The sequence below is a fragment of the Chrysochloris asiatica genome, unplaced genomic scaffold (assembly GCF_000296735.1).
Source record: "Chrysochloris asiatica unplaced genomic scaffold, ChrAsi1.0 scaffold00029, whole genome shotgun sequence".
Lineage (NCBI taxonomy): Eukaryota > Metazoa > Chordata > Mammalia > Afrosoricida > Chrysochloridae > Chrysochloris > Chrysochloris asiatica.
The window spans coordinates 315,949-329,632 of NW_006408547.1; the positions used below are offsets into that span (position 1 = coordinate 315,949).

The window sequence follows — 13,684 nt, forward strand, 5'->3', positions numbered from 1 at the left end:
AAGAATTTTGGGGGAAAGTACAGACCAAGCTTAGTGGTAAGAAAGAGTAGAGGAACCCTAGACTATGACTCTTGGCCGCCATTCAGGTCTGGAACGGAACTCACCCTCATGGTCCAATTTTGAGCTAAGCAGTTGATAGGTATACAGGGGACAACAACACTAGTAAGACATGCTCACCATGGAATGGTCAACCATTTAAGATCAAAAGCGTAACATTTCCGTAAGGACAAAGTTAAGTAGGGTTGGAAAGCAGAGTAGAATGGAAATAAGAAAAATAGGGAGCATGTAAAAGGGATAACTTCTTACATGGAGGAGATTGCAATCATTAATATTTGATGACTATAAAACTGCTAATCTTCTCTGTAAACTTTCACTCAGTTCGCAAAAAAAAAGTTAAAAATAACAATAATAATAATTTCCTTATTTAGTGATGTCCTTGACTGGTTTTGTTATGAAGGTTATATTCACTTCATAAAATGAAGTTAGGAGTTTTCCATACTTTCCTGTGTTCTGAAATAGTTCACGTAAAATGGGTGTCACCTCTTCTCTGAATGTCTGGTAAAATTCACTAGTAAAACCATGTGGACCTAGGGCTTTTTGTTGTTGTTATTGTTTGGAGTTTTTAAAATTACAAGATCAATTTCTTTTTTGGTTATAGGTCTGTTCTAGTTTTCTATATGACTCTTTGTTAGTTTATGTAAGTAGTTTTTTCTAAAAATTTGTCCATTTCTTCTAGATATTCAAATTTGTTGGAATACAACTCTGTATAGTATTCTGTTACTATCTGTTGTGATGTTACCCATATCATTCCTTATGTGTGTTTGCATCTTCTCGCTCTTTTTTTTCTAGTAGATTTGCCAATGGTTTGTCAATTTTATTAATCCTTTCAAAGAACCAGCTTCTTGTCTGGTTTCTTCCTATTGTTTTTCTATTTTCTACTCTAATTTGATTATTTCTTCTGGTGAATATAGGCTTACTTTCCTGGTCTTTTTCGAATTGTTGAAGTTGTTATGTTAATGTGCTGATTTTCTCATTTGCTTAAAGAATTTTTTTTATTTAATTATTTAAATTTGTTTTATTACCACAGGATGTTATTCAGTTTCCATGTATTTCATTTTGTTTCCTTGATCTTCCTTTTGTTGGTTTCTAATGTTATAGCATTGTGATCAGAGGAGATAGTTTTTAAGTTTTTGGTATTTTGAAATTTATGGAGACTTGCTTTGTGGCCTAACACATGATCTATTCTGCAGAATGTTCCATGTGCACTGGAAAATAATGTGTACTGTGGTTTTGCTTGGTTGAGTGTTCTGCGTAAATAAATCTATTAGGTCAAATTAATTGATTGTGTTGCTCTTCTTTGTCTTTGTTGAGTTTTTTTCTTTGTCTTTGTTGAGTTTTGGTTGTTTTGTCCTTTTTCAAAAGAGATGTATTAAAATCTGCTATTATTGTAGAGTTATCTGTTTCTTTCCTCAATTCTAATAGGGCTTGATTTATGTATTTTGAGGTTCTTTCCTTGGGTTGTTGTTGTTGTTGTTAGGTGTCATCAAATCAGTACTGACTCATAGTGACCATATGTACAACAGAACGAAACACTGCCCGGTCCTGAGCCAACCTCACAATTGCTGCCACACTTGAGCCCATTGATGCTGCCATATTGCCAACCCATCTCACTGGGGGTCTTCCTCTTTTTCTCAAACCTTCCACCTTACCAAATATGATAACTTTCTCCAGTGACTGATCCCTCCTGACAATATGTCTGAAGTATGAGAGATGAAGTTTGGCCATCCTGGCCTCTAAGGAGCACTCTGTCTGCACATCTTCCAACATAGATCTCTTTGTTCTTTTGGCAGCCCATGGCACTTTCAATATTCTTCTTCAATGCCATAACTCAAAAGCATCAATTCTTCTATAGTTTTCCTTATTCAGTGTCCAGCTTTCACATGCATATGAGGTTATTGAAAATACTGAAAAGTTGACATCTTTGCTCTTCAACACTTTAAAAAGGCCTTGTGCAGCAGATTTGCCTAATGCAATACGTCGTTTAATTTATTGACTGCTGCTTCCATGAGTGTTGATAGTTTATCCAAGAAGAATGAAGTCCTTGACAACTTCAATCTTTTCTCCATTGATAAGAATGTTGTTTATTGGTCTAGTAGAGAGGATATTTGTTTTCTTTCCACTGAGATGCAATCCATACTGAAGGTTGTGCTCTCTGATCTTCATCAGTAAGTATTTTAAATCCTCTTCACTTTCAGTAAGCAAGGTTGTATCATCTGCATTGCAGGTTATTAATGAATCTTCCTCCAATCCTGATGCCACGTTTTTCTTCATATAACCTAGCTTCTCAGATTATTTGCTCAGCATACAGGTTTTGTACATTCCATGTTCCTATTATTAATGGATGTTTACAGCTGTTTGTCTTCATTTTAAGTTGCATCCCATCAGCAAATGAAGGTCCTGTGGGCTTTACTCCCACAGTCTTTACTCCATTCGTGTCATCGTGGTCAACTCAACTTTGAGGAGGCAGCTCTTACCCAGTTGTATTTTGAGTGCCTTCCAACCTGAGGGGCTTATTTTTCTGGCACTATATCTGACAATGTTTCTCCACTATTCATAAGGTTTTCAGTGACTAAATATTTGGAAGTAGTTCATCACTCCTTCTTCCTAGTCTGTCTTGTCTGGAAGTTCATCTGAAACCTGTCCACCATGGGTCACCCTGCTAGTATTTAAAATACCTGTGGCATAGCTTCCAGAATCATAGCAACTCACAAGCCATCACAGTACGACAAACTGACAGACGAGTGGTGACTTTCCTTGGGAGCATAGATAAATAATATGGTTATATACTCTTGTTCCATTGAACCTTTAATTATGAGATAATGTCCTACTCTGTCTCTTATGCTAGTTTTTGACATAGTCTATTTTATCAGAGATTAATATTGTTACTCTTGCTTGTTTTTGATTACCATTAACTTGATAATATTTTTCTCATCCTTTAATTTTTAATCTGCAATTGTCTTTAATTGTAAGGTGTGTCTCTTGTAGACAGCATATTAAAGGATTCTATTTTCTTATCCATTCTGCTACTCTTTGTCTCTCATCTGGTGCTATTAATCCCTTGATATTCAGAATAATTGATAGGTATGAATAGATTGCGGTCATTCTCCTGTGTGTATGTGTGTGTGTGGTGCTGTTAGTTTCTTTGTTCTGTGTAGTTATCTGTGTTGAGATTGTTTTTTGGTGTGGTTTTTCTTTTTTTTTTAAAATATTTTATTGTGAAGTATGTGTTGGTGTAGTTTTTCTTGTCAATTTATTAATAGTTTTAATATTTACAAAATCTTTATGGATTTTTCTTTTCTTGGTTTAAAGTGAAGGTGTATTTAGTTCCTTTGAGGTTATGCTGTAAGTTATTAATTTATTCCACATATTAAAATAGTCTATTTTATCTTAAATCTGCTTGACTTTGTCACCATTTGGAATTATGTGGCTTTACTATTCTCTCTTTTGACTTTGTAGCTGTCTTCATTATAGTTTGATATCTCTGATTCCCTACTTCCAGTCTTGTAATTTTGTTTACTAGACACTTCTATATCTGGATTGAATTCTGGGTGGTGTTGCCATGTTATTGTCTCCAGTTGGCTTGATTTTTTTACAGATTCTTTTTATTTCTGCTTATCTGGAAATGTTCTAATATTGTTATCATATTTGAAGGACAGTTTTGATGGGTATATGATTCTTGGTTGGAAGTTTTTTCTTTCAGTTTTCTATGTGTTCTCCCATTCATTGCCTTCTAGCCTGCATGGTTTCTGCTGAGAAAATGGAGTTTAATCTCATTTCATTTTCCCCTAGCTGCTTTCAGAATTCTATACTTGTCTTTGATTTTGGAGTTTGCTTATGATACATCTTAGTGATTTTCTTTTGTGGTCTGTTCTGTTTGGGGGTTAGTTCATTTTTTGAGTGCTTATCTTCTCAAAATCTTTTCATGATGAATTTTCTTCCAGCAATACTTCAACTATCTTTTCTGTGCTTTTCTTTCTCATCCTATTGTGGAATTCTGAACACCTATAGGTTGTTCCTTTTCATGTTGTCCGACATGAGTCTTGGGCTTCAGATTTTTTCATTCTTTTTTTCCTGATTTCTCTTCTAGCTTACTAGTATTGAGAGATTTATCTTCAATCTCACAAATTCTGGCTCATTGATTCAAATCTAATCTTTTGCCCTTACAGTATATTGTCTATTTTTGATATCTACTATTAATTTTCTGCATTTCTGTTTACAGGTTTTATAGTTTCTCTGTTGGCTCTCTCTGTAACATTTTTCTGTATTTTTCTTTGTTTTCCTTGGCTTTTCTGTCAATAGTTTGCAAAAGCCCAAATACCTTTTTTCTGCATCATTATTCAGGTTATTCCAGTGCCTCTTTTTCCTCAATAACATTTTCTAGCTCCGTCTTTTGGTCATTTGTTTGAGCTACTCTGCTGATGCTGTTTATCCAGGGGGAGTAAAACAGGGTGTTAGCAGTTTACTGAGGCTTTAACGTCTTCTTTTTTATTTTTATTTTTATTTTTTACTTATTCTTAACTGGCACTCTTCATGACATCTAGTTCTGCCTGTATGGATAGAGTTGCCTTCACGAATGGGGTTGGGCACAGTGGTCCATGGCCCTGCACTTTAAAGGTCCCTGTCTTTCATGCTCTACTGTTGCCTTCTTGAGCTTGCTAATAATTTTTTGAACAAGGCCTTTGCATTTTCGTTTTGCACCATGCCCCCAAATTATGTATCTGTTCTTGATTGTGGGAGCTGATTTCATCTTTACTTATTGTAGCTTAAGGAGTCCTGGTGTGACATAACAAGTTAATTCACTGGACCACAAGGTCAGTTTGAACCACAAGGTTGGTGGTTCGAACTCACCAGCTGCTCCTTGGAAACCCTTTACAGGGTCACTATGAGTTGAAACCAACTAGACGGCACTTAACAACAATATGAGTGAAAACATAGGGCCAAACTATAAATCAGGTTTCCAGAAAGGGCAGTGATAAGTTGAAGGAGTTTTTGACTAACTTTTCATTTTTCCACAAAAGGCTAAACTGTATGATAGGAAAAGGAAGGTGAGAATATAGTTTAAGCAGGGACTTTTGACAAGTATGCAGAGCATTGGTGGCAAGGTGTTTAAGTTCTTGGATCCTGTTGTTAAGTGCCACCAAGTGAGTTCTGACCCTGTATAGCGTTTCAAAGGAAGTACTACTAGATTTGAATTGCTGACTTTGTACTTGGCAACTGAAAGGTAGGAGGTTCAAACTCACCAGCTTCTCTTTGGGAGAAAGATTTGGTGGAATGCTTCCGTGAAGGTCACAGCCTTGGAAACCCTATAGGACAGTGCTACTCTGTTTGGTGGAGTCTCCATGTGGTAGAATTGACTTGATAGCAATAGATTTGATTTATTATTAACAGCTAGAGATCCTTCATTAATAACAACAGCAGCTGATACTGCCCATCAAGCCGTTCTTTCAGCTTGAGAAATACTGTATGTGTTCTTTGCTTTTTGTTTTCTAACTCCAATCTTTGCACAGTTCTTTATAATATTTGTCTTTGTGTTCTTGTGCTGCCCTTTGAAATTTTCTGTTTAGCTCTTTTACTTCCTCATTTTCCTGTTGCTTTGGCTTCTCTATGTTCAAGAGCAAATTTCAGGATCTCTTTTGACATCTACTTTAGTCTTTTTGAGAAATGCAGCATAGAAACTCTATTAAACAAAATAATAGGTAAAGTTCAACAGACACATATTTAAGAGAATAACTGAGTAGAAGAAAATTTAAACACCTTACAGTGATTTACTTGCAATTGCATTTAACTGAACTATGTTACTGTGAAGAATATAGCTCACACACAGTTATGGATGAATTATTTGTACATTTTTCAAATATTCACTGAACACTACAGATACATTATACAGACACAGTAGATTTGAAAAAGATTTAATTGGCAATCCCAGATAATTTTCATTTTTGTTGATTTTTTGGATGAGGTCCTCTAAAGAGAAGATTATTCAGTTCTGGTTCTTAAGTCATGTAATGTCCACAGCCGAGACTTGGTTGAACATCTTGTCTACTCTATTCCTCTTCACACATTTGATGGGTTTTGGGTATCTTTTATTGAAAGTTCTCTGGGTAATGTGACACCCCAGTACTCATAATACTCGTTGAAGTATTTGTACAAGTAATATATCAGCTTGTGGGCCATCCTGAACAGCTGGACAGGTAGGTCAGAAACGGAGAGAAGGGGAGCAGCAAAGCAGAGGTCTGCACCAGGCACCGCAGTGACACAACTGAGGTCCGTCTACCAAAGACCCAACATTCTGGGTTTTAATCACTCAGCCTGAGGCAGATTCTTTTCTTGTCTTTCTTCATGTATGATGTTCTTAATGTCGTCCTACAACTCTTCTGGTCTTTGGACATTGATGTCTAATCATTAAGTCTGTTCTTGAGATGGCCTCTAAATTCAGGTGGGATATATTCAAGATCACATTTTGGCTCTCATGGACTTGTTTTAATTTTCTTTAGTTTCAACTTGAGCTTGCCTATGAGCAATTGGTGGTCTGTTCCACATGGGGTCCCTGACTTTGTTTTGACTGATGATATTGAGGTTCTCGATCGTTTTTTTCCATAGATGTCATCAGTGTAATTTGAATTCTGTGTGTATGGTTAACTTTTATGTTATTGAAAAAAAGTATTTGCAATGAATAAGTCATTGATCTTGAAAAATTCTATCATGTGGTCTCTAGCATCATTTTATCACCAAGGCCATATTTTCAAACTACAGATCCTTCCTTTTTTTTCCAACTTTAACATTCCAATCACCAGTAATCATCAGTGCATCTAGTCTGTTGTTGAAAATGAACATGAAATTGAGTTACCTATTTTAAAAGATTTATTGACAGGGATAGGACCATAAACGAATGTTTCCATAAATTTTTTACTTTCATATAATTATAGATCATGACAATGTTTAGTACTTTTTTGGCTATAAATAGGTTTTCCTTCTAGAATACTCTCTGGAAACTATACTAATACCAGAAGTATTTTTCCCAGAAGAAATAGGTACCTTCTTCTTTCAGAAGACTGTCAATATAGTGTTATATATATTTTTAAACATCAGTCAAAATATTTTGTTGGTTATTTTGTTATTGTTTTCCCAGCTTTTTGTGTGTGGTTGTATTCTGCCATAATTTAAAAATATTATTCCTATTCTATATTTTAGTTTTAAATGTAAACAAGATTTCTCAAAAATTTACAAATCAATTCCATTCTGCACTAACACCATTTATTTCTCCCTCAGGAAAGCATCTCTGGCCATGTATATTCCCAGACTTGGACATAGTTCCTTGTCCAATCACAAGTATACTCCCCGGAGGGCAGTGCTCTATGTACCTGGAAATGATGAGAAGAAAATAAAGAAGATTCCATCCCTGAATGTAGATTGTGCAGTGCTTGACTGTGAGGATGGCGTGGCTGTGAACAAAAAGGTAATTGCCTAGCTTTCCCTGAGGATGCAGAAAAGAAAAGAAACTTGTGTGTTTTCAGTAGCGTTGCTCACTGTTTGTAAAGATTCTACCATAGTCATCTTTTGCTGACTGTGAATATGGTATATATTTAATCCAGCCCTCATATGAGTTCTGAATGTATGAGTTTTATTCTTGCAAGAAAAAGAGAGACTTCAAACAAAATATATTTTTAGATGATGACCTTCTGTATATGTTACTAGGTTTGTGTGTAGATAAAGGAGATACTCAGTCTCTTTGACCATAATGTGTAGATGAGTGAAATAATTCTAGACTTGTGACATAAATGTTTCAGATTAATAAATACAATTAGGAATTTATTCCTTCTTTTTCATCACCAGGTGTATTATCTGACCCATTTCCTATAGAAAATTAAGGTACTCTCAGGAATCCTGGTGTGGTGTTGTAGGGTAAGGACTGAACTGCAAGGTTGGTTTGAACTCAAGGTCCGTAGTTCAAACTCACCAGCCACTTCTCAGAAACCCAACACAAGAGTCTCTATGGTCAGAACCAACTCAACAGTACTTAACAACAGCAACAGACTCTTCATCAACTCTTTCTTTTTCTTTTTTTTCCCCCCTTTTATTGTGTGATAGTTTACATGGTGGAACATTAGCTTTACACTCATTCTATCATACATCGTTTCATTGCCATAGTTACCATCCCGTCCATGCATCATCACCCAAACAAAGGTTATACCCCGCAGGCCCGCCCTCTCTCCCCACGGTCCTCAGCACACAGCTTCCTTCCCTCCCTGGATCTCAAGTCCTCAGGCACTCCGTCTCTTCATGTCATCCTCTCTGTCTCCATCTCAGGCGTCACGGCTTCTCTGGGTGGGGTCCCGATTTCTGTTCTTCTTTAGTGATGGTCCTAGGGGCCTTCGCTCCTAGACTGAAAGATTAATCACATCCCTTCTTGTTATAAAATATCCACCTTTACCTTTCCAGTCCTCACAATCCATCCTGATAACAATTATTCACCCCTGCATCACAAGAGACCCATCCGCATTTCTTTTCATCAGCCCTTCCTAGACAGGTTGGATATTACTCACTTAAGACTCCACCCTCCTTCTCGCCCTGTTGATCCAGCATCCCTCTTGAAATCTTGTAAGCCAGTCACTTCTTACCTTTGTATCCCTCCCCCCATTTTGGGTAGCCAATGTTCAAGTTGCCCATCCCTATACTGGACATATTGTAACCCCTTTTTAGGTATTCCAGTCAGTTCCAGGCAGAAGACGGATTTACAAGCTTTCTATGGTGGTATTTCTGGTTATTCCTCCCTCTACTCTCCTATGACTATTTTATAATATAATGCATGGAAAACCAAGGTTCAGGAGTCAGCCAAGCATCTCAACATTATTCCTCCCCTTTCCCCATTCCAACCATATCCCAGTTTCTGTATCCCAGAGCCCTGTTGTTCCAAGGCTGTGCCTACATCATTTATTACCTCTATCCCATTTAGCTCATTCCTACCTGTCTGTTCTCCCATCTGCTTTGTTCCTCCATTCCCCTCTCCCTACTTATATATTGCCCCCCTCCCCAACACCCAAGCTATCCCGTGTCTATTCCCTGCCCTGTGCTCCACCTTCCCCTCCCGTCCTTAACCCCACCCCTACGCCCTAACATCCAGTTAATCATCCACTTTAGTGGAATAGTATGGGTTCTTTTTCTTGGTCTTTTACAGTAGTGGTCCTATGCAGTATTTTTCCTTTTGCGATTGACTAATTTCATTCAACATAATGTTCTTAAGGTTCATCCATGTTAGGAAGTGGCATGCAGCTTCCTTGTTATTTTTCAATGTAGCATAGTACTCCATTGTGTATATGTACCACAGTTTGTTTATCCATTCTTCAGTTGATGGGCACTTTGGCTGTCTCTATCTTTTTGCTATTGTAAACAGTGCAGCTATGAACATTGGAGTGCATATATCTTCACGTGTTGTGGCTCGTTTTTCTTGTGGGTAAATACCAAGTAGCATAATTGCTGGATTGAATGGTATTTCTATTTTCAACCTTCTGAGGAAGCGCCATATTGTTTTCCAGAGAGGTTGGACTATTTTGCAGTCCCACCAGCAATGCAGGAGTGTCCCAGTCTCTCTACATCCTTGCCAGCATTTATTATCCTCTACTTTTTTGATCTTTGCTGTTATTGCTGGTGTGAGATGGTATCTCATTGTTGTTTTGATTTGCATCTCTCTAATGGCTAGTGATCGTGAACATTTCTTCATATGTTTGTTAGTTGCCTGGATCTCCTCTCTGGTGAAGTGTCTGTTCATATCCTGTGCCCATTTCTTAACTGGGTTATTTGTCATCAACTCTTTCTTCATAGTACTCTCTATCTCTGACAAAAGAAGATACCTCTTTGAAACAAAGGCCAAGAAAATACAAGATAGTTTTCTATGTATAAAATAACCATTTTCTCTACTAAAGGGAAACTCTACACAGGACATAAGAGATGTAGATTCTGGCTGATTTTTCATATGGTTGGACCAGAAAAAGGAGCCTTAGAAAACATCTAATTTTAAAACAAATACTGCAAAGGTGTGACACCAACCGTCCCTCCCACAATGCAATCTACTCATCTGGGTTCAATAATACAGTGCATCCAGAGAAGCGGCAACACCAGAGATGGAGGTGGAGGTGGGGACATGGAGAGAGGGAGCAGCTGAGGACTCTAGATTCATGGAAAGAGAGGGACTGAGAGCTGGTGGCCAGGAGGTAGACTTGCAGAATGTTCCCTTTGGTAGTTTAAATTATTATATAAGCCTGAGTGTTTTTAAAAACAAAACAGAGAGCTAAAATGAATAGAGAGAAATACTGTTAACTGATGGTACATGGAGAGGATTATAATCATTGTAACGGAAACAAAATATATGATTTGTTGAATGTAAACTGATGATCTGCCCTGTAAACTTTCACTCAATTCACAATAAAAACTTAAAAAAATTCATTGCAAAGACCAAACAAAACTTGACATAGATACAGGAGTTAATAGAGAAATTATCAGGTTCATTACAGAATGAGAAAAGGCTCAGGGTACAATTCTTCCAGTTAGGAGAGCCTTTGCTCAGCTGTGCCCACAGTCAGGTCTCTCTGCCTGGCTAATGTTACAAAGCTCTTTTAGGGCTGCTGATAAATGTCCACAGGACACACCACTCCACCATAAGCCTCAGCTCAAAGGCACTCAGCTCTGCCTTCATGGGTCAAGAAACCTAGCTGCCCCAATGAAATGCCTCCATGCAACCCAGTCTTCATGCACTCAAAGTCACTCATGAGTGCACTTGCTCCGTGGACAGGGAAACTCACCACTCTATCTCCTGCTCGGGCTCTTCATTCTGCTGCAGCTTCTCTGCCACTCCTCCCGTATTACGGCTTTCTTTGATTCTGGGTGAAGGAGCTCCTTTGCACAGCATGTCCCTGGCATCCAAAGGACACACTTCACTCCTGGCTCCTCTTCTTTGATGGTAGTGAAAATCCCCTTCCTGATTTTGAGATGGCTTATTTTAAACCCATGTAAGAGTTCCAAATTTTTACAATCATAATGAACCACTCACAATGGACTCATATCATCCTATCAGCATCTTCTCCCACTTTCTCTTACCCAGACATTGTTGTTATTGTTAAGAGCCTTTGAGTCAATTCCAACTCATAGCGACCCCCGTGTAGGGTTTCCAAGGAGCAGCTGATGAGCTTGAACCATCGACCTTGCAGTTCAGATGGCTTTGCAGTCTGGTGCATTAACCCACAGTACCACACAGCAGGGCAAAAATGTTGTTTGGTGGGAGTTACAAAAACTCTAAGAAGAAGAGCCATATGAAGCAATTCACTGCACTACAGCCACAGACGTTTCTCACTGAGATAGCATAATGGGTGCTTTTTATTTCATCTTGCTTAATTTAACTGCTTTCCAGGTTTATATAGTGAATATGGATTTGCTCAATAACTCCATGAAAATATAAGTTAATATAGTAATTTATGTGGAAATTTTTAGTTAAATTGGTATTTTCTCTGACCCTTTATCCAGTCCCTCTACAGTGAGGTTGGGCTGTGGGGTAAGGGCAGAGAACCCTGACCATCTGGATTTATACCTGTTCAGATGGTTCTTTGGCCCAGTGGTCTGAAAGAGCATGACTGTATTATACAACAAGTTGCTTTCCTTGGAGATTCTAGCAAACAAGTATTTGTTTTTAAAAATAAAAAAATTAATTTCAGCATCTTCATAATGGTTAAACCTAGCCTTTGCAAGTATTAAGAAAAGTATTAGAATAAGCATGTGGAATCTAAACTTTCTACTCAGTGTATTTGGTGTATACAAAGGAAAATACAATTAATCTTTGTTTTCCCAGAGATTAAGGTAAATATGCCTCATCTTTTTTTCCCCCCATATTGATATTTTATTGGTTGTTATAAGGGTCAGCACAGAGAAAATTTGCATAATTTGTACACATTACTTAATATATATGTTGTTGCTGTTGTTAGTGCCATTAAGTCGGTTACTATTCATAGCAACCCTATGCACACTAGAAGGAAACACTGTCTAGCCTATGCCTTCTTCACAGTTGTCTTGTTTGAGCCCATTGTTGCTGCCTGAGTTAATTCGTCTTGTTGGAGGTCTTCCACTTTTTCGCTGGCCTTCCACTTTCCAAGCATGATATCCTTCTCCAGGGACCGGCCCCTCCTGATAATATGTCCGAAGTACAAAAGTCTTATCATCCTCGCTTCTAAGGAACCCTCTGGCTATACTTTTTCCAAGATAGATTTGTTTGTTTTTCTAGCAGTCCATGGTACTTTCAATATTCTTTGCCAACACCATAATTCAAATATGTCGACTCTTCTGTGGTCCAGCTTTGACAAGCATATAAGGCAATTGAAAACACCATCAATTGGGTCAGATGTGCCTTAGTCCTCAACCTGACATCTATGACCTTAAGTATTTTAAAGAGATCTTGTGCAGCAGATTTGCCATGTTGTTTGATTTTTTTTTTTTAACTGCTTTTTCCATGAGCGTTGATTGTAGATCCCAGCAAAATGAAGTATTTGACAGATCCAATCCATTCTCCATTTATTGTGATATTATTTATTGGCCCAGTTGTGAGGACTTTTGTTTTTTTTACATTGAGGTATGAAGTCCATACTGAAGGCTATGATCTTAATCTTTTATCTTAGTCTTTGGTTTTAATCAATAAATATTTCAAGACCTCTTCACTTCTAGCAAGCAAGATTGTATCATCTGTTTATCTTTGGCTGTTAATAACTCTTCCTCTAATCCTGATGCCACATTTACTTGCTCAGCATACAGATTGAAAAAGCAGGGTGAAATGATACTATCTTTGTAGTGTCTTCCCTGATTTTAAACCATTCAGTATCCTGTTTTTCTGATCTAATCACTCTCTCCTGGTCTATATACAAGTTCCTCATGAACATAATGAAGTATTCTGGAATACCCATTCTTCCCAATGTTACCCATAGTTTGTCTTGATCTGCACAATCTAAATCCTTTGCATAGTGATAAAGCACAAGTAAACATCTTTTAGATATTCTCTGCTTTCAGCCAAGATCCATCTGATGTCAGCATATTTATATGCAAAAAATCTACAAATCCATGTAGTTGTAATTCTCTGATTTTCAGTGTTTTTTTTAGATTTAAATTTGGAGACACTTTTCCTAAAGAGGATATAAAGTATCAATATTTTTAATTGTTAATGAGTATTACATGTCCACTAATTCACAATTAAATATTACACTTAGCATACACTCAAATTTTCAACTGTACGTTACACATAACAATGTTTTTAGGAAAATGCAACTACTATGACCTAAGATGTTACAGAGTTGCTATTGTTCTGATAGGGAGGGCCAGGAAGATGGAGTGAGTTTTGTCTAAGGAATGATTCTACTAGAAAGCAACATAGAAATAGAAGTAATTTAAAATGTCCAAAGCATGCACATATATGATTACAATTGCAGATTGTATTATGGGATATAAAAACTGCCCACCATGGAATGTTCTGTTGACACTCATGATAGTCAGAGTCTCCCATAAGTCAATATCCTACTAAATTTTTAATTGAACCAAAAAATAAACAACTAGCAAATAATTTCACCACATTAAAAAGAACATTGGGGAGAACAAA

General features: G+C 37.3%; 1 protein-coding gene across 1 annotated transcript in view; it reads left to right on the plus strand.

Annotated features, from left to right (window-relative positions):
- The first annotated feature begins 529 nt into the window (after positions 1-529).
- CLYBL (citrate lyase beta like) overlaps positions 530-13,684 on the plus strand; it is a 173,247-nt gene continuing 160,092 nt past the window's right edge. The window contains exons 1-2 of the mRNA XM_006851532.1: positions 530-558; positions 7,330-7,516. Of these exons, the coding sequence (XP_006851595.1) occupies positions 530-558; positions 7,330-7,516 (216 nt within the window). The remainder of the gene's footprint in view (positions 559-7,329; positions 7,517-13,684) is intronic.